The following is a 22,454-nucleotide window of genomic DNA, read 5'->3' as shown; positions in this document are numbered from 1 at the left end:
ATTATGAAACTAAAAGGTAAAAATCTGAGCGAAAAGTCAAAATTGTGAGATATAAAAGTTAAAATATGAAATAAATGGTCCAAACTGTAAGTTTTAGTCATGAGAGATGCAAAATTAAAAATATAGAGAAAATACAAATTTCTCCTGTGTTCCTGACTTTTTATAAAAAAACAGTGTTACTGTTTACTTTTTATGACTTAACGAGGACATTATAAACCATCTAGGTTAAGTTTACATTTTATACTGTAGTAAATCTGCAGACCTCATACTGGTGGGCCAGTTCTAATAAGTGGGCCAGGTATAACTGTAGCACGGGCCAGATTTGACCCCCGGGCCTTGAGTAGGACACCCCTGCTCTGGAGCTAAATGTGGCTCTTTTATGTCTTATTTGAAATATTATTCTCCCAGAAAACCTTAAAAAAGGAAACTTTGACCTTAGAAATCATCCTTTACAAAGCACATTAATCAGTTTGTTTCCCACACTTGGCTTTAATTGTCAACGTTATTTTTCTGTCTTTATATTTTCCATCGCCCTTAGTTGCAATTTATTGCCACTTTTAATCAATCTTTTTTACTGCTTTTAGGCTACTTTTGTCGCTTCTTTTTTTTAGTTCAGTTTTTTTGCCCCATTTTCCCCAGTTTTTGATTCTTATATCCTGCTTTTTGACATTTTTGCCACTTTTCACCAATTTAAGCTGCCTTTTCCCATTAAAAAACACTTTTCCACCCATTTTTTTCCACTCTTTGCTGCTTTTTGCCCATTCTCCCACCTTTTGCTGCCTTTAGTTAGTTTTCTCTCATTGTCATGTTTCCACCACTTTTGACCATTTTTGCCACCTGCAACCAATTTTTGTATCACTTCTCACCCAAATTTTTCCACTTTCTGCCACTTTTTGCCACCTTTCTCCCCATTTTTGTTACTTTTCATTCAGTTTTTGGCATTTTCTGCCTACTTTTCCCTTTTTCCCCCTTTAACTTGTTTTTATTACCACTCTAACTCATTCTTGCCACTTTTCACCACCTAGATTGTGGTTCTTGCAAAGGAATTTTTCAACAGTTTGACTCTTTGGTTGTCCAGGGTTGAGTAACACTGCTCTAGAAATGACTCAATTGACTCAATTCCAGACAGGAAAAATCACTTTGAAATGTACAAGATCAGACAAATGCAATGTATAAAGTACGTTTTATTGTAAGAATAAAGCATCACTGTACAAAAATATTATCAAAATCCATTACAAATATTTTTCAAAAGCTTGAAGCATCAAAAAACACAAAAAGATTGGGTCGCCCCTGCATGTTACAGCTGTACACCCAAGACAATACAACAAAATAAGTGCCATGATATTTTATTGCAAAAGCTATGGAAGCCCTAAGCCAGGGCTGTCCAGACTTTTCCTCTGAGGGCCACATATAGAAATATATCAGAATGGTGGGGCCACTTTCATACACCGCATCTTGAGAATATTAAAGTTATTTTAACCAGCTTAATGTAGGTTAAGATATTCTGAGTGTGCTCAAATGGCTACTTAGTAGATGACAAGGCAAATAGACAATCAATGTAAGGATTTTGGGGAAGCCAGTCAGGTTTCAAGGGGCCATGGTTGGCCCTGGCAACCACTGGCCTCGACCCTGGAATTACGTTGGTGCTGGTATTTGATTAATCAAATAGGCCGATATAAATCAACATATTGTTATGATTTTGGCTGTCAATGTGCTTACCGTTTACAGTATCACCTTAGTTTAGTCACATTAAAAATAACAGATCACTAAATTCTTTTTGTCAAAATGTTTGTTTGTAGAATTAGCATGGTAGCACCTTGTGCCTCCTAGCACCAGCTTGTGGTGAAACTAAGAAGTAAAATACATCCAAGCAAAAGCTTCATGTTCTTATGTGGGCCATGTTTCATTTTAATTTTTAAAATTTGCTGCAGGCCAATCAAAAGTCAAACCTGGGCCGAAATTTTCCCCTGGGCCATAGTTTGGGCACCCCGCCCTAAGCAGAAATATTTGAAGTACATTGTATTTAACTCTGTTATCCCATGATAATGAGTAAACTTTGGGGGTTTTCTTGAGATCTTATCTTGGGATTATTTTGCCATATATCTAGAAAATTACTAACAAAATTTGTCATCAGCTCAAAGCAACACTGTAAGACAATGGGATAAAAAACTGGAACAAAAAAACAAAATATATATAAAAAACACAACAGAAATGTACTTGATATCAAGTAACAAAGAGTGAAATACAATGTGTTGATGAATTTCCTCTTAAGGCTTTCATACACAATAATCTTTTCATAAAAAATGTCTTTATGCATATTTAAAATACTGTAAATTATACCAAAAGTCACCAGGGTGTAAAGGTGTAATGCCCGTGCTAAAAGATTGTCCAGTATGAAGAACATTTCTATAGCTGCCAGTAAACAAGCAATAAAAACAGAAATACTGCATTTGTCTTCTCAACACATTCTCAGAAAAAGAATGTAACCCCTGACATCTCATGCACATTAATAAAATATCTGCAGGTTTTTACAGCCTACAAAAAAGTCCTCATATGATTATATGAAAAAATGTTAAACTGCAAATAAAAATACAGTCATGATTACAGATGTGGTGATACACTCAAGTCAATATTTACAATATTGTATCCAGTTTGTGATTTAATCACTAAATATTCAGATGTCCTAATTAACAGTGCACTCATCCTCCCTTCTTTTTTTCCTCTCTTATGCTGCAGCCCGATGCTACAGTCAAGAAAAACATTTTTTTTCTCATCAATCTATACTTAGTACCATCATGACAAAGTGAAAACAGAATTTTAGACATTTTTGCTACTTAATTAAGAATGAAAAACTGAAATATCTCATGGACATCAGTATACAGACCCTCTACAAAAACACTTCAGCTCAGCCTCCTCCCATTTCTCCTGATTGTTGCTGAGATGGTTCTGCACCTTTATTTGAGTCCACCTGTGGTAAATCAAATTTACTGGACATGAAAGGGACACACCTCTCAATAGAAGTCCTCACAGCTTACAATGCATCTCAGAGCAAAAACCAAACCAAGAGGTCAAAGGATCCTGTCTCTGAACTTAGAGACAGGGTTGCTGCAAGGCACAGATCTGGGGAAGGCTACAACAAATTCTGTCACTCTAAAGGTTCCCAAGAGCACAGTGGCCTCCATAATTCTCAAATAGAAGAAGTTTGGTACAACCAGGACTCTTTCAAAAGCTGGTAGCCTGGCCAAACTGAGAAATCAGGGGGCAAGGGCCTTAGTAAGACAGGTGACCAAGAACCTGAGCTCCAGAGATCCTGTGTGGAGATTGGACAAAGGTCCAGAAAGACAGCCATCACTGCAGTCCTCCACTGATCTAGGCTTTATGGCAGAGCGACCTGATGGACACCGCTCCTTCAGTTTTTTATCTTTAATAAATTTGCGAAACATTCTAAAATTCTGTTTTCACTTTGTCATAGTGGGATACTGAGTGAAGATTAGTGAGAATAAACATGATTTTTTGACTATAGCATCAGGCTGTAACATAAGAAAAACAAAAGAGTTGGGGCGCAGGTAGCCTAGTGGTTTAAGGGTCATATACGTGGTTGGCCCAGATTTGAATCCAGTCTGTGGCACTTTCCCGCATGTCTCTCCCCAGCTCTCGCATCCCTGTGTCCGATTCTATCCACTGATCCTCCACGATCAATGACATAAAAAGCTCAAAAATAGTCTTAAAAAAAAAGAAAAACAATGCACTGCTTATAAGGACATAAGTCTGAAGTTAAATTCTGAATAAATGTAGTCCCCTTATTTAATATCCTTTTAAGTGTATATATGAAACACAGTATAATCTTCATTTCATATCTGTGTAATTATCAGTAAACAATGCTTGTGTTTTTCCCTAATAGGTGAAAGTGATACTATCTCACTTTCCTCTGCTGGCTCAAAATGGTACTGACTTCAGTCTTTTTAGATTGGTCAGTGCAGGTTAAATAAAACAGGTGTTCATATTCATGGTTATTATTTCTGATATTTAACTTCTTTAACCCTTTAAAGCCTGAAAACACAAATCATAGCCAGAAAATTCTATTTTTTTGGAACTGAAATGTTTATTTGACTTTCTACTGAAATCCAAAATAATACAAATTTCCATGAAATTTAACATAGATTTTTTTTGTATCTCATTTTTTGGTAACTGATAATCCATCTCAGGGCATTTTTATCATTTATCAGATTGTATTCAGAAGTTTATTTTTAGTAATTTAGGATCACATTGATTAGATAGAGGTATCATAAAAGTATGTATCAAATATGATACAACAGGCTATAAGAGGTTAACTTCCTACTTTTGAAATAGGGAGATGTTACTATATTGAGTTTTGCCACCGTTTCAGTGAGAATAAACTTCTATGGTTCCCTTAACCCTGCAATAGTTTGCTCCAAATAGGGCAGGCCAAGAGAGGAAAAAAGTAATTTCAGCTTTATATTAAATTATCTTGTGTTTTAGTCTCTTTTGTGTTCTTTTGGTTGATAAATTCCAGCTTTATTTTTGCAGAAACCTCTGACACCTGAGCAATTCTTTGAGCAACAGTTTTTTACTAACCACTCGTACCAAATAGTCGCCTTTAAAGCCGCCTTTTTTAAAAAGTAGAATTGCAACTTGTAATGCCACATGTCAAATCAATTCAAAGGATCCATTTTCTTACTATTCTCAATAGTATTTTTAATGCCGTTATAATAGTATAATCACAGATAAATGATTACTGTGTATCTGACGTCTTCAGAAGCTTCTCCTCGGCTGCCACAGTGTCTGAAGTTTCTTCTTTAGTTGGCTCTCCAGTTGGTTGTGTTCGACAGTAGTCATTGGCTGATGGTGTATTGTTCTCACTCTGTTTCATCAGGGCAGAAATGTCCGAAACATCAGCTGCATTCTGGTAGATGCTGGATGTCTGCTCGGTCATGTTGTGGTAGATCTGGATGAGGAATGAGTTTAGATGAAGATCAGTTTGAGCTTCTTAAAGTATAGAGGATAATGTCTGCTACAAATAAAGATGCTGATATTCTGTTTTTTTTTTCTGGTCTACCTTCTCCTCTCTGTCCATCAGCCGGTCACACATAAAGGAGACCACTTTGGAGAAAGTTGGACGATCGCAGGGCTCCAGAGCCCAACACTTACACATCATCCCATACCTGGAGAAAACAGAAAAGAGATTTACCTGTCAAGGCAGTTTTCAAAGAAGTACTGAAATATTTAACTGCAATGAAAATGATGATAAATAAATCAACAAATTAGCTGAATTTACTAAAAACATTTAAGTTACTGTAAAATGGCCTATTTGATTATATTTCATCTAGATTGTTATATTACTAATATTAGAGAAATATTAAGCATTGCAGTGTGACTGCTGCAGCTAGACTATCTTATATCTTATACAGAGGTTCAGTTATATGCAAATTCAGAAAAGACAACTCTGTGCAGTTTTGCCCTGAAAACAAGTGGAATAAAATCATTGCTGCTGGTTCAACCTTAAAAAAAAAAAAAGTCTAAAATGTAAGTAAAACAGACTTCTGTAAGCATTTCATCAAAATGAGAATACTGATTATTTCTACAAAGTAATTTTCTACATCTCTAACCCCTGCCATGGGGGTAGGATGCAGTCAAAGTGATCCATAACTGATGTATTGCCTACATTATGATGTTATGCAAAACTGATTTCTCCAGAATATCTAAAAGGCTTTTTGACAAAATATGAGGGATGCATTTAGACTGAAAACTCCTACACAGCCTCGTCAGCGTAGTATGGACACTCCATCTTGAATCCTCTCTGAATCATGGAGTAGAAAGTGTGATCCACCTTCATGCCTGGGTATGGAGTAACACCTGGGATCATACAGACACAGCTTGTGTAAACATTTTGCAGGATTTGATTGTGTGCATTCTTTTTAAAAATGTGTTGCTAGTAAAAAAAAAATAACCGAGTGAGAAGATTTCCCAGAGCAGGATGCCGTAAGCCCAGACGTCACTCTTCATGGTGTAGATTCCCTGAAACGTGCTCTCTGGTGCCATCCACTTCACCGGCAAACGGACCTGACAGATGGCAAAGCCATGGCAAATTTTAGGAATTAAAAGCAAAAAAATATTTTAAAATGTTTAGAAATGGAGGATATAAAACAAGTGACATACGTTTCCTCTCACAACATAGTTGGAGTCGTTTTCTATGTCTCGAGCCAGTCCAAAGTCTCCGATTTTCACCAGCCTGTCTTTTGTCACCAACACGTTTCGAGCTGCCAGGTCTCTGTGGATACACTGCACACAGACAGGACAGTATGTCACGACACATCACGCACCAAACTGTGGCAATACAGTACATTTGTCTTTACTGTTTTCATGTTTATCTAGTGGATTTACATCAATGTGTGAGAGTGGGATAGATAAGGAAAGTTCAGTGTTAAATTTATGTTTTATGTCATCCATAAAAGCCAGAATAAAGCACATACACTGTAGGTTGGGATGTTTTCTTGATCGCAGTGCAACAGCCCATGTACATATACTTTTTTAAGTAAGGGGTTCAGGCATCTAGGTAATCTTTTATGATCATCCATTTATCTGACGACCAATTTCTAATTAATTTATTGCAGCTCTTCTTACAAAAGTTAATGTTTTGAAAATTTTTTATGAATGTGTAATTCATGGATGGCTTTTATTATTCATGTCTTTTATTATTTGGCTGATATGGGCCTCCATATGTTTCACGACTTTTTGCACCAATTTTTGCCACTTTTGAACTGTTTCTGCCCGTTTTCTGCCCTCCCCCGCCCCCCATTTTGCTGCTTTTAAGCCATTTTTCCCTCTTTTTTCTCTTCTTTTGCCAAGTTTTGCCTCTTTTTTGTCACTTACTATTTTACTACTTCTTAACCCGTTTTGCCAATTCTTACCAGTTTTGATCACTCTTTCCCTTTTAAGCCATTCCCCCCTTTTTTGCTAAGTTAAGTAATTTTTCCTGCATTTTTTCCTTTATTTGTCACATTTGACCCTTTTCTGGTGCTTTTTAGCCAGTGTTGTTACTTTTTCCCCAATTTTAAGCCTTTTTTTAAACCAAATTTTCCCCCTTTTTGCCACTTTTAAGCTATTTTTGCCTCTTTATCTGGCAATGTCAACTATTTTTTTGCCCATGTTTTCACCTTTTTAGCTTCTTTGAAGCCAATTTTGCCACTCTTTTTTTGTTGATTTTTTTGGTCTCTTTTCACATTTATCAAATTATTTTCCAGTAAAGTTGTCTGAGTTTCTTCTGTTTTATTTAATGGTGTCCTGACATTTGTGTATATCATGGCATAGCTATGAAGTCTGATATTGCCTTTCAATAAAAAAGGGAATTCTGTCTTAAGATGAGGGAGTTACAGTGCTTAACAAATTTATTAGACCACCCTTACCCTAACCAAAGTAAGGTTTATGCCACAGCTGTCCTAAATTAATTCTGCAATGGTTAATACATCAATATGTAGAAGCTCTTTAACCCAAATGATATTTTTAATGCTAAAATATAATTATTTTTGTTATCCATGGATTTTCAAATTTACTGATTTACAAAAAACTGAAAAAATAGTAAAGCACATTAATATTTCTTGATTAATATGTCAAATTATAGTTATTTACTTTAATTCCTGAACAGAAAAATGAGTTTTAGTGGTTGAATGTTATGTTTGATTAATTTCTGACTTCTCAGAGAAGCCCAGTGAGCCAGCTCAAATTTGGGTGAGTTCAGTTTGAAATTCCTCAATCCTGTTCAAAATGGTAAAACGTGGAGAGCTGACTGAAAATTTAAGAGTCTGCATTAAAGCACTTCATGATGCTGGATGGTCTCTGAGACAATTATGACAGGTGGTCTAATACATTTGTTAAGCACTGTATGTTTTGAAAAAGGCAATGTTGTACTGCAGCATAAATAAATAAAATTCATTGTTTGTCTCTTTGATAAGAGTAATAATTTTTCAGGTTAAATATAAAATATGTTTATCACAGCTTAACTTTACTTTCAACCATGATTTTTCTGACCTCCATGGGTCCCCTGTTTGACTGGGCCACAGAAAGCGCTCCTTTTTATTCTACCTTACGGGCAGCCCTGCTATATTAATCTGTTCGTCATTGAAGCTCTGCTTCACTTACATTCTTGGAGGAGAGAAACTCCATGCCTTTGGCCACCTGGAAGGCAAAGCTGAGCAGGTCGTCAAATGTCAGAGTCTGCAGGTCTTCTGCTGGGTCATCTGGATTTTCAAAAATCTCTACCTCTGCAGATGGTCAGTAAGGATCAAAATAGTTCAGATTTGCAGGTGTTAATACATTATTTATATTATTATATCCAGTCCTCAGACTGTATTTTTCTGTACCTTCAAAGCAGTCTGTGTCAGCACTGTTTAAGTTGAGCAGGGCGATGTTCTCCTGCCCCCTTGTGGTAGACGGGTGCATCGGCATGTAATTATCAACTGTGGTGTGAGGCTCACTGCGAAAACAAAGTCATTTTACAGTCATAATTAACCTGTTTGTCCTTTATGCTTGACCTCTACAGAAGCCCAAAGCTCACATGCATTCATACACTTTTACTGAATCCAACTATCTGTGATAAAAAGTTAATTCCAGTTGTTTTGTAGAGATGTTTTTAACAGATGCTGTCAGTTCAGGGCTTCTGTTGATCTCCCATTCATTATGAATTATTGGTGGTGTCCCCACCTGCTCTTCTGTGGCTGCAGGTTGTGGTAAAGGCTGCTGAAACGGTCGTTGTTGAAAGCATCGGTCACAGACTTATGGTATAGCTCTCTGTTTTTCTTCATGTAGTTCAGCAAGTCTCCGTAACAGCAGTACTGGAAAATCAGGTATGTGGGTCCTGTGCAGGAAGTAGTGATTTACTTCAAGTTTCTACTCAAAATGTATCAGCACTGCAGGCATTTCATGGATTACACTAAAATATGCAGATAAAAGGACTTTAGAAATGTCTAAAAATGTTGGGTGCTTTTAAACAATTTTGACTTTTCCTTCACAAATGAATGCTAAAAGCACCTGAGTCTGTGCACGCCCCCAGCAGGTTAACAATGTTAGCATGGTGACCGATGTGAGTCAGCATCTTCAGCTCCGACATCAGAGCCTCCTTCTCCACAGTCTGGTGTTTATCTGAAGGGTCAAACACCACATCAGCTACTGAAATGACCACCGTGACATTTTCAATCTCACTCCTTGAATAACGCCACCAAACACTGACCTTTAAGCATCTTGACGGCCACCTGCTGAGAGACTCCAGGCTTGCTGATGCCGTAAGCTGTTGCCTGGACCACCATGCCAAAAGCTCCAGAGCCAAGCTCCTTACCTTTGAAAGGACACAACCAGGTTAACAATGGAGTAAAAGGTGGAAAAATAAAGGAGGATTTACTTTAGTGGATGAGTTAGATTACTTATTTGAACTTTACTTCATTTAAAGCTTGTGCAAGAAATTTGTTATGAAACAAACTCACATTAATACTAAACAGCTCAATATGAGCAACCAAAGCAAATAAGAGCTTAAATAACAATTTTTACTATCATATTTTAAAAAGCTGAACTCTAAATTTACCCCATTGAAAATATCAAGCCTAAGATTCACTAGGAGTAATGTTAAACACTAAGAATTAATACGAGTGAGACCGTTCTGTCAGAGAAAAGATAGTCCACATGTACAAAACAAGATCAGTGAAGAGCTATATCATCCTGCTTCATCCAGAGAGCAGAAATATTAACAATGTGAGTTCTTCACAGGAGCTTTAATTGTGGGCTGCAATAGTTCCTCTAAATTCTATATAAGCTTAAAGGTGACATATTTTACCCTTTTAAGACAAGTTTATATTGGTCTCAGAGGTCCCATAAACATGCCTGTGAATTTTCTTGCAGGAAAAACACTCCAGTATTGGATTTTTGCATGTCACAAAAAAAAAACCCTGTTTCAGCCCTGCTCAGAACAAGCTATTTCTGTGTCTGCAGCTTTGAATGTTAATGAGCTGTCTGACTCCGCCCCTCTCAGGATATCGATGTGGCTTAATGGATCAGGACAGCAGAACTTTCTCCCAAGCTAGGAAAAGTTCTGACCAAACCTGGGGGCGGGGCTAACTCCCCACATGACATCATGAGGGAAAATCTGAAAACAACTTGTTTCAACAAATATTTTCTGAAAGATGGAGAAAGAGAGGGGAGGAGGGAATGTATTTTTTTGATTCTTGGGGGGATTGTGGACAGGCCGGGGGCACATATTTCTAATAGAAAAGCCTATGTATGTTGCATAAAATGTGACCTTTAAAAGTGAATTATGGGGCACAGGTGGCCAAGTGGTTAAGGGGCACCCCACATACGCAGACAGCCAGGGTTCGAATCCGGCCTGAGGCCCTTCACTGCATGTCTCTGCCCCGCTCTCGTCCCTGTTTCTGACTCTATCCACTGTCCTCCTCTTTCAAATAAAGTCACAAAAATGCCCAAAATAAACCTTAAAAAAAAAAAAGAAAGATTGCTCTGAGGCAGCAGTGCTGCGGGACTCTGTGTCACTCTCTGGCAAGGGGAGTCACTGTCATTCCTGCCTCATCTGGCAAACACCGTCCTTTAAAGAACCCTTCCTTTTCCCCTTCCTTCTCTCAGTACCACTTTCTGTGCATTTTTTTGAAATACAGAAGCTGGCACAGTTAGCTCTGAGCTGGGGGTTCACTTACACTGTAAGTATGTATTTTCCAACAAACACAAGCAACTAATAATTTTATTTTTATCAAACAACATTAGAATAAACTATGGCTGAACAATTTGAAAACAGTCTTACTGTGATTATTTTGACACAAGTTGTATGTGATTTGTTGTATGAAAGGGAGTGATCATTTTTATGTCATTCTCATATTCAATAAGAAAAATGTACAGAAATGAAGAAAGTGGGGTTTTTGTAGACTATTCTAAAAAATGGCATTTTAATAATTGAATGATATGTAATGCATAACATTTCAAAGTTTTAAGTTGGTATTTTGACACAAAATTCAAGTTAAAGAAAAACTGCACCTTCTGTGATTTGAAAACTGTAGCAGACCATATTACAATTTAATCTAATTTTCGATTAATTGCCCAGCCCTACTTTAAAGTGTGTTTTAAGGGGTTGAAAAGTGGTAATTCTTTCCATCCTCAAACTATAAATTGTGTGTTTTAAGGACTGAAGTTTTATGTTTAAACCACTTTTAAATACCCATATTGGCGAAAAATAATATTTAAATACTGGCATATCAGAAATGGACCAAAATCTAATATTGTGCATCCCTAATATCCTTTTCAAAATACTGTTTAAGAACAAACCAGTGGTGCCCAGCTGACTTGGCTGTTGCACGTAACATAAACACATCCAGTTTAACCCTTTAATATTCTGGATAGATGAGAGTTAACATCACTCCCAAGGAGGGATTTCTCCTCTGAACACCAGCAAATGGTTACATTCACATTTTTTTAAGCCTTGTTAGGGGTTTGAACCCCAGATTGAAGAACCATGAAGTAAACGACCCAGTATCAATGAAAAAGAACGCTCTGAAGAAGGCCTCAGCGTTTGTTATTTTGTGATATGAGCCAAATAAACTAGTGAAATGTTTTGTCCTCCATAACTTGGATGTTGAAATGTGCTGCCTTTTTTAAACTTTTGTTCATGAAAAAGGATAAGGTCCACAGATTTTTTTCTTTTCTGGGGTCTACTTTTTTTTTTTCTTTTTCTTTTTCAAATCCTGCCACTTCTAAAATCTGGTTTTGTGAGTGAATGATTTTTTCATGGTAAACGGACTTGTGCTTGTATAGATCTCTACTAGACATCTGGCTACTCAGAGAGCTTTAACACTGAAGCAGTAAGATTGGGATTAAGGACTACAGAAGCTGGGGATCAAACCCTCAACCTTCTGATTACTGATCTGACCCTACCTACTGAGCCACAGTCGCCCCGCTTCAGTGAGGTTTTTGATACCTGAATGTCTTCTGTCTGACATTAGCCTTAAATATAAGCTTACACATATTAGAAGTATAGTCACAATTACAGCTGAAACTTATATATATATATATATATATATATATATATATATATATATATATATATATATGAGTGGTTTTATCACTGAAACTACTGAGGAACTTGCAGTTTGTGTTGCTTTTGGCGCCCCCTGTGGAGAACGCAAAAGCTGTTATCTGTTGATGTCCTGTATGAATGTAGTGTTTACTGATTTAAAAAAAACTGATGTTTTTTAACATTATCATTCACATTGGCTCTTTGCTAAAGAAACTGTCAAGTGAGACTATTACTGCAGTTTTCTGGTCATTACTTCATGACACCTGCCTTGAGTCAGCTGTTAGGCATTAAGATCAACCACAGAGAAATAATCTGTTTTGTTGCTGATGATTATTCTTTCTTCTATAACTCATAGAGGCATTCCTATACATTTTATTTATTTTCATGACTAGTGTAAACTCTCTGAAGGAGATTTTCAGCGCGGGTTTTCAGCCTGGTATGACAGGTGCAATCCGTACCTAGTTCCAGGTTCTCTCGGGGAAACTCCCACCTCTGGTCGTACTCAAAGTCCTTGAAGTTGATGTAGATGTAATCATTGTCGTTGGGTCCAACCACCTGGATTATCTGAAGCTGAGGCTGGTACTGAGGTTTCTGTTTGAAATCAAATAAGTCATATATCCTTGTGTGTGTTTAAATAATTATACATAGATTTGTTTGTGTGTCATAAATACCTTCTTTTTGACATAGTATGCTAGCATTATGCTAACTACTGCTAAGGCCAGCAGAAGAAGCCCACTGCCTACTTTCAGCACCACAAAGCTGCTGTTGTCAACATTTGGAGAGCCTAAAACAGGAGAGTTTCTAATTACAGTCTTAAAAAGGAATTACATTGCATGATTTTGTCCTTTCAAATGGTTCTCACTACCTTTGGAGGCACTGGCTGAAGGTGGGTAGTGTATTGAGAGTTGAGTCTGGCACCAGGAACCAGCAGAGTTGTTCAGGCAAAACTTTAAATCGTGTCCATCAACGATGTCTCTGCTCAGAGAGCTCTTGATTGTCTTGTGACAGGAGACATGAGAGTCGCTCCCAAAGTGCACCATTTTCCAGGAAGAGACTGTGTCACAATCACTAGGATACAAAAGAAAAAAAAACTTTAGGAAACTGAATCTGAGAATAAAATAAGGCTGTGATCCCACAGCCCTGAGCAGATCTGACAGTGGGTGTACCTGTCATTGGCTGGAGAACACAACATCCAGGAGTAATTTGCAGGCACAAGACTCACAGCTGTAACGGTGAAAGTATCGTTCTCCATGTCAGTGGTGAATTTAAACTTTGGAGCATCTGAAACAAATCAAGATTGTATGTCCATAATATTTTTAGGGATGTCAACATTTCCAGTACATTAGTACTTTCTAATTATACATGTTTATTAATGGTATAAATTAGCTTTTGTAAAAGTTCAGATCATCAGCCATATTCAACTCAAAGATGCCCCAAGCATAAGAAAGCAAGAGCTTTTTCAATTACCAGGGGTTTTGTATAATTGAGACAAAGAGCCAGAGTTCTCCTGCTCTGTGACTCAGTCACAGGATTTACTTTTTTATTCTCTGTGCCCAAGGTCCGTCTTAAGATGGGTAAAAGAGTTTCTGGTATGCTGCTCCTGCAGCCTGGAATCTTCTTCAGGAAAATGTATGTCTTAGGGAGTGGGTCTAATTCAGTTGTTTTAAAAGTAGATTGAAGGCATTGGAGGAAGATATATCCGGATGTAGATGTTTTGACTGATGAATTTCTGATCTGTTGACTCAGGATTTAGTTGATCTGTGTCTTGTTGTGTTTTTATGTTTTAACCCTTAGATCCGTGCCGCAGGCTCACCCCTTTGTAAACCGTAAGTCGTAGGCACTAACTTGTTTTTTCCTATGAAAGCTCTCCATCATGCCTAAAGAAATTGTGCATAAAGTTCTCCATGCATTCGTAGCTCTTACAGAACATTTTCTTGTGAGCCTGGAACTTGGATGAATTTCCGGGGTCTCTGAGGATGGCGTTGTAGTATAAAACAAGAAGTGAATGGTTTATAAAAATATTAATAACATTTGAACCATAAGTCATAGACACTTTCTCTTTTTTTCCTCTGAAAGCTGACCTGGTTCACTTCTTTTCCTCAATGTCTCTGTAGCCCTAAAGGACGCCGTTCTAGAGAGCCTGGAACTTTGGTGACTTTTCAGGGGTTTAAATGATTAAATCCAGGTTGCTAGATCTGATAATGAGCATCTTTTTATCAATTTTTATTTCATTTTCGATCATTTACTTCAGCTTTCTGCCATAAGCATCGCCATATTATGTACCTGCAATGCATTGTGGGAGGTGCTGTTGACCAATGGCAAGCTCTCTGCTGCTTTGAGAAATGGCACAAAATACTCTAACTGCAAAAAAAGTGCATGGACTTTTTTTTCGTATATATGTAGATATTTTGAAAACCATTAGTCACAGAATGTTTATTTTTCACTGTTTTGTCCCCAAGAGATTAGAGGACAAGTCTGTGCAAAGAAAAGGCACTATTATTTACTGTGTGTATAAATAAAAAATTAAAAAAAATCTATATAAATCCATAATCTATAACTTTTTTAAAATTCAAGGGACATTACTGTACTAGATATATTCTTAAAGTCCAGGTTGTCTTGAAAAAAAGAATGTATAGAGCTTGACTGTGCACCACAGGGTTGATGTTTTACAGGCTTTTAAAGACAAAAAGTGCAGACGAGACATGATGGTGAAAAAATAGCTGTGAGCTCTAAGGGTTAATGTTTCATGTTTGTGACTCTGTGAATGTGCTGCTGTTTGTCTTGGCCAGGACTCTCTTGTAAATGAGATTCTGTAATCTCAACGAGGCTTTCTACATTCTATAAAATTACAGAACCTTATATCATGATGATTACATAATAAAAATAAAATAAAATATAAAGACAAATCTTACCCACAATGCACACTGATATAGTCTTTGTTTCCTTTTGTTCTCCGGCCTCTAGATGTAACTTATAATCTCCTGATTTGAGAGACCCACATAGCTTTACAGTCCTGAAGAGAAAATGTCAAAATCATATATTTGAATCTAAATATCTCATACTGTTATACTTTTAAACAACGGTAATGCTAGTGAAAGACATTTTTCTCATGTTTTATTAAAAAAGTGAGAAAAAGCAAAAAAAGGCGCCATGCAGCAGTTTTGCACCTGTGTTTTGTCACCCACTGGTCTCTCTTGCATTTAGTCAGAGTTTTATCAGGAGCTTCCCAGAGACACTGCTGAAGCACAGGATGGTAGGAGACACTGGCTTCCAGGCAGGCATTTGAGGCTCGCTCGGCTAGTAGGCTCTTTCTCTCATCCAGCTGGGAAACGATGAATCCTTCAGCTGAGGGAAGACAAGAATTACATCAATACATTAGCACACAGGATGAAAAACAGCAAAAAATAAACACATTTTTGTTAACAATGGAAAAATCCCACAAAGGGACAGTAAGTTTGAATCAACTAACCCTGGACGTTAATGTAGACAGACTTAGTTTTGCTGCTCCTGCAGGTGTATGTGCCGCTGTGACTCACACTGACCGACTCGATGTACAGATAAGTCATCACACTGCTGTAATGGGAGTCATTTTTTATGCAGATCTGTGGCAGGAATAGTATGATTTCAGTGAGGAACCTTATGTTTATTTGCATCTTAACTTCAGCAGAATTACACTGGTATGCTAATGACAGAGGTGTAAAAAGTGCTAGACTATTGTACTTAAGTAGAAGTAAAGTTACTTTGAATAAAACACATTTAAGTAGAAGTAAAAGTGGTAATCTACAAATCTACTCAAGTAAAAGTAATTTAAAATGTACTTAAAATACTAAGTAGCTACTTTTGATACTTGAGGGGGTTACACAGTAAAATATGATTTTTCTTATTATGAATAAACTACAAGAGAATATGAATCTAAAACCAAGTTGTGTTTTATAAGGTAAGACTTGACCTGAAGTCAAATGTGACAGCTGTTTAGGATGGCTTGTCGAATCATTCTCTCGCTGCTAGTGTTACACAACCTAGCACATGTCCTCATTTATAAGAAATTTATTGTTACTGGTTGCAGAAAGCACGAAGCACTGAGCAACATTATCCCTCCTCCCATGCAGCTACACATACATATAGAGTCAACCACAGAGCTTATGTTAATGAGGAAGTGTCTTTAACCCTCAGGCCCTCCTTTAAAAAAACACACTCTCCCTCTTAAGGCCCTTTTAGGACATTGGATATATTTAAAAGTATTAAAAATGACTGAAAAAAACTTTTTTTAAATGTTTGGTCCTTAACTCCAGGGTTGTCATGTATAGCAGATGTGTATTATTTTTCATAATTTTAACCCTATAAATGCCGGTTTATTTACATAATGCCACATTTTATGATACCAAATAGAATTATTTTCTATTTGAAAAATGAAAGGCAGATTGTTTTTTTGCAGGGATTATCAGTCTTGGATATGTCAATGATTAGCAGCAACACTGATTTTTAAGTAGTATTAAGTGTTGTGTAATAAAAAAAAATTTAAAATCACACTCTCCCTCTTAAAGCCCTTTTAGGACATTGGATATATTTAGAAATATTAAACATGAAAGAAATAAACTTTATTTAAAGTTTTGGTCTTTAACTCCAGTCCTCATCATGTATAGCAAATGTGAATTCATTTCCATAATTTTAATTTTTCACCAGACTCTGACATCCATAGAAAACATCCAATGTAGTTTTAGTTGAAATAATTAATTCCACTGGCCTACAGTCACTGATATATCCTATCAGTTCAAACAAGGCCATTATCTCCCATTGCCAATCTCAACGGTGCGCCGGCTCCCATCGTTCCCACCATAGAGGCGGCTTGTTCGCGACTGACACATCACTACTGACCATCATGTGCTGTGAAAGTCAAACTTCTGACCATTTTCTTGTTGGCAGAAGACTAGAACCTCCTCGTTTTGGCTTTTAGTGTTATTTTTTTAACTCAGTACTTAATGCTTTTTAAAATGTAGTGAAGTACAATACTTCCCTCAAAATGTACTTAAGTAAAAGTAAAAGTAGTGATTTTGAAAAGTACAAGCACACAGAAAAGCTACTCCATTACAATATCTTGAGTAAATGTAATTAGTTACTTTCACCTCTGGTTAATGATGATACTCATATTATTTACGAATCACGAAAGTATACTGATAAAGGCCAGTTAACATGAAGTAACTGTACCTCATTTTTGACTGTGGAGGAGCACTGTAATGAACTGTCAACCATTCGTCTGCTGCCGATCTCCCACATGGCTCTTTTTGGGTTAGAATCAGATATTCTGCAGCGAAGCACTAAAGGCTGTCCAGGGCTCAAAGTCACATTAGAAACCTCATCAGTTTTCATACCATCTGTTTCCAAGTCTGAAAAACACAAGCCCAGGGGTTATTGAAGTGTATAGAATTGAAAATTAATATTTAAGATTTAATATCTAAATATACAGTAATAAAAAATATCCTCTGGATAGTAAATCAAGTTTCCTCCAAACGGTTAATAGTAAAAACTAAGCAAATTAACTTCGGTGAATGCATTTACTATGTACAAATTGCTGCATGATTTTTAAATGTTTTTCTTAAATATTACCATAGTCAAAGAGCTGGGAGCACTCCTGTCCTTCAGCGTTAGTAGCACAGCATATTGCTCCTCTGTCGTAATAATCACTGCTGGATATTCTGTTTCCTGTTTCTTCTTCACTGTCTTGAGGAACAAGCTTTCCATTCACGAGTCTGTTAAAAGCAGAATAACAACATCATACTCACTATAATAATACATTTCTTCAAAATAAACATACAACTCTCTTAAAGCTTCTGGGAGGAATTTTTGGTTTGTGTGAATTTTGGTGCCACCCTGTGGACAACATGGAGCATTTGATCACTTTGCCAATCTTGTCCATTACATGTGCTCGTTTCTTTGACATTTCTATATCCTGTTTTTTTTTTCACAATTAAACATATCACTAATCTTGAATGGTTGCAGTGGAATATGTAGAAAAAACTTTTTAAGCCGCTTGTTGTGAACTGCTCTCTATGGTTCCCTCCCCTACAGCAGCATTTACAAGTATTAAAAATAACAATATGAATATTTCATCCTCCTCCTGATGGTCTCGTTTGCTTTTATAGCTCAGTCTTTTTCACGCTCAGCTGAAATAAATCCTCACAGGAGCCTTAATCATACTTGGAACATGCTTAAAATACATTCTATGACAGCTTACCCAAACCATGTTATGTTTGGCTCTGGGTGGCCCTCAGAGATGCAGAGAAAATCAGGGGACGTCATTGTGGCATCAACTTTATCCAGTGCCAGCTTTGGCTTTGTGGGACGTTCTAGAAAATAACACCATTAACAATGTTTTTTTTAACCTCCTAACTGCATGAAACAGTGTAGTGTTTGTGTGCAGAGTGAGTGCTGACTGAGCAGAGAGGTGTTACTCACTCATGACAACATGAAGAGACACGTTGATGGAGAAGCTGGTGTCACTGCTGGTTTCACAGCTCAGTGTGTACTCCCCAGAGTCTGCCTCCGAGAGAGACGGATGAACCAAAGACCGACTCCCGTTTCTGGTGGTCAAGGGAAAATTCAAGGGAAAGTTTAACTCTTCACAGGTTTTAAAATGGAGGAAATGCATCAGAGCACAAACACAGACATCAGCTCACACTGTCAGAACTGGTTCTGATCCTCTGATCCAGCGGCAGACGGACGATTGAGAAGACTGATCCAGGGCGATCATGAGCTCCTTACCAACAAGCACCTCGAGGCTGACGGGACCAGATGCATTCTGGTGGTCAGCGGGTACAAAACACGCCACCTGAGAGACAAAACACACCCTTTAACCCTTTATAGGGCACTCACTGAAATACTTGGAAAACTCTAAATTTATACCCTAGAATATTATTGATGGTCATCCCAATACTTTTCTACTTGTGCCACTTTTATGTATTATAACAATATTACAGTGAAAATCAAGGTCAATGAAGTGATCATAAATGGTTCCTTGATCATTCATGGTTAAAAAAATTCCACAACATGTATGCATATTAACATGCTAATAATGGAAAATAAACACATGTAGAGTCAATGAGTATTTACTGACATATTAAAGGTCACAGATTTAACCCTCTAAAGACTAGTTTATATTGGTCCCAGAGGTCCTCAAAACATGCCTGTGAGGTTTGTTGCCGAAAAAACACCCAAGTAATGGATTTTTGCATATCTAAAAACCCCTCTGGTTCAGCCCTGCTCAGAATGAGCTCCACCCCTGACTCCGCCCCTCTCAGGAAATAGATGTAGGTTAATGGATTTGACTCTCCAGATCTCCTCTCCTGATCCTCCTCTCAGCTGCCAGCTGAACGCCAATTGTTTGTCAGAACCTCTTGTGAATAAAGGCTAAAGAAACTGTATTTTAACATTTACATCTTTTGATCCTGCATAAAATATCCCCGTGCTGCAGTGGTCAGTGTGATGTTGAAATTATTTAATTGACAAGAGCAAATCGCTGCTACAGACCATTATGACACATTATTTACCCTAACAGCTGAAAAATAAAAACAAGACATTTGCAAAGTTTCTGTCACATTTCAAAAATCTGTTAGGACATTCTCTCACACTAGCATAATTCAGGAGTTGCTTAGATGAAATTTAAGGATGATTTAGCACACCTGAACAAGGTCGAAAATCACTTGATCCTTGTTTTTTGATTCAGTAGACTCAGAAACTTTCAAATGCATTTTCACTTTGACAATTTGGGGTCACCCTTAGTGCCTATTGTTAATATTCATATCCATATGTCTTTGTTACTTTCTCTTGTACATTTTGTATAGCAGCAACTGTGTTCTTTAATTTCCCCCAGGGATAAGTAAATGATTTCTTACTCTGACTGATAACCACTAACTTCTATCTAAGTGTATAAACTTTTATCAAAATAGCAGCTGAAGTAGAACTCATTTTACTTTCAATTTTGGTGTTTATCTACTTTGACTGTAAAATAATTAAGCTTTACCAAAAAATGAAAACTAACTAAAACTGTACTGTGCGCTTACAAACATAACTAAAATAGAATAAAAATGGAGATAAAATATCCTTAGTTTTAGTCTTTGACACAACCAGACTGACTGACACCTACACACAAGTCTGTGGAGAGTAAAATTGCCTGATCTGATTGGTTAAGACTGCACACAGCGGTAGTTTTATGTCTGGAGTTGTATCCAAACATCATCATCAAGTAAATAAAATGAAAAGTGAAGAGTTGCCTGTTTTAATATGTTTTTAAAAATGTATGATGCTCACTCAGCCTCGACATCTATCCGTAAAACTAAAATTAAACTCCGTGAAAAAAGACTAAAACTAAAACTGTTGTTTTTTATAGTTAAACTAAAATGACACATCGAGTGAAACCGCAAACACAGAAATAAAACATCAGTCAAGCGGGATGCGATTCCCTCTTGGATGTTTTACATCCTCTTGCTATCTGCCAGTTTTCTATTTCAGTTTCAAAGTTCAAACATGAAGACAAATGTGACATAAAATACAAGCTAATGTATGTTTGTTTGGTTTGGTAATACTGTCCTGTGTTTGGATGATTCACAGACTTTAAGAGATAAATGTCAGGTCTTTGCTGGACAAACCCACAGTGTTAAAAGGAAAAAATTATTAATAATCAGAGGAATTATCTTATATATAAAGTTCAGAAAACTTGCAGCTAAAATGAGACATAAGCAGAAGTATGTTTAAAGAAGTTATATTAGCTCATGCAGTTTATTTTAAATTCATGAATATTCACTAGAGCTTACCAGAGAACTTCCCTTTGCTTAGACTTCTTTAAGAAACATACCAGAAATCAGACAAATTCATTCACACGATAAAGTCTGTCAAATCAACAAAATGGTAAACCATACCGTTTGAGTGGGTACACAGATTGGACTCTGAGCGTCTACACCATCAGAGCTGTGTAGCTCCACAGCACACAGCAGGAGGACAGCTGAAAAAAAAAAAATTAAGAAGTTATTACTATTATTTCTTTTTATTGAGTGATGTGAGAAAGACCATGACAAGTGAGGGACAACATATTTGCAATTCAAACAATATAAACAGTGGAAACAAGACAAAGACAAGCAGAAACTTAAAATGTTGTAATGCTTTATATTTGAGGGTGTGGAGGGCTATGTTGTGTGTGTAGATGTGTGTGTATAAATATGTCAGTGTGTGTCAATGTGTGTGTGTGTGTGTGTGCGCGCAGTCATTTGTTTTGGGGGAAACATAACAGAATGGTGAAGGTATGGGAGATCAGGTTTAGCTGGAATTGAGTTATATGAATATATTAGAGACGAAAAGAGAGACCCTGTAAAAACAAAACAAAACAAAACAAAAAAAAAACAGAAAAATAAAAAAATAAAAACCCAAAAGAGCAGTATATAAGAGATAGAAATAAAAAAAAGCATTTTAAAAAAGTAAATGATAAAGACAGAATAAAAGAATAGGATGGGAAAAAAAGAGGAACAGATAAACGGGGCAACAAAGGAGAAAAAACATAGTAATAATAATAATGGTAAAGCAAAACATATGAATAATAATAATAATAATGCCTTGCATTAGTATTTCATTATTGCTATTATAATTCAATGTTTCATTAGTTAAAAAGTTATTTAAGTTTCCTGAATAATTAAAGCCAAATAAAAATGTTTAACACAGGAGATTAAAGGAAGGGAAACAATTAAAATCAACATTGATTTAGGTTTAAATAAGTGAATTCCTTAGGTTAACCCCACCGTTTACATTATTGATCCTACACTTCTACACCTAATTATATTTTTCTTAATTTAAAAAAACTAACTGTAACTCATTTGAATATAACATTAGATTCAGAAACAATGGTCATGAATATATTTGTGTGGATAATCAAACAACAGTGTTAATCTATCAACGTCTCAACACGATTAAACTTTCATCTATCTGTCTCACTTCCTGCTGTGCCACCAAAGCTAAACAACATCATCTGTTTCATTTATAGTAAAGGCTGTACATCTAAGATAGACTGACGAATGCCCATAGGAAAAAAAAAAAACATTATCCAAATAGAAACAGGGTTACACATCTGAAAAATAAATATAATTTACAATCATACTTGAATATCATTTTAATTCACAGTGATTCTGCCATGGCAGTTTCTCAGCCCACATTATATTTGTATAACATCCTACAGAGAGTAAAGGAACTTGACTTAGTATTTGAAAAAGTCTGACTTACCCACAATCATATTTGCCTCCCTCAGCACTGATGCTTTCACCGTGTGAAACTCACATAGTCATAATACAACCAGGCAAACTTTGATGTAGAGGAGGAGAGTTTGTACTTTCTA

General features: G+C 36.6%; 1 protein-coding gene across 1 annotated transcript; it reads right to left on the bottom strand.

The window, feature by feature from the left end:
- Window positions 1–4,194: 4,194 nt before the first annotated feature.
- flt3 (fms related receptor tyrosine kinase 3) lies at window positions 4,195–22,440 on the bottom strand. Its single transcript, XM_041814603.1, has 24 exons — window positions 22,343–22,440; window positions 20,995–21,077; window positions 18,757–18,908; window positions 18,536–18,660; window positions 18,315–18,426; window positions 17,687–17,829; window positions 17,288–17,466; window positions 15,552–15,684; window positions 15,250–15,427; window positions 14,995–15,095; window positions 13,249–13,363; window positions 12,948–13,150; window positions 12,754–12,866; window positions 12,541–12,673; window positions 9,245–9,349; window positions 9,046–9,156; window positions 8,719–8,872; window positions 8,379–8,491; window positions 8,158–8,279; window positions 6,178–6,300; window positions 5,970–6,081; window positions 5,775–5,874; window positions 5,078–5,183; window positions 4,195–4,966 (listed from the first exon to the last, which is right to left on the bottom strand). Exons 1-24 carry the CDS (start codon window positions 22,350–22,352, stop codon window positions 4,754–4,756), a joined length of 3,039 nt encoding a protein of 1,012 aa, XP_041670537.1. The 5' UTR covers window positions 22,353–22,440; the 3' UTR covers window positions 4,195–4,753.
- Window positions 22,441–22,454: the final 14 nt, after the last annotated feature.

Source organism: Cheilinus undulatus, linkage group 19 (genome assembly GCF_018320785.1).
Source record: "Cheilinus undulatus linkage group 19, ASM1832078v1, whole genome shotgun sequence".
Classification (NCBI taxonomy): Eukaryota; Metazoa; Chordata; class Actinopteri; order Labriformes; family Labridae; genus Cheilinus; species Cheilinus undulatus.
The sequence above is the reverse complement of the archived record's forward strand: the minus strand, read 5'-3'. Positions and strand labels throughout refer to the sequence as shown.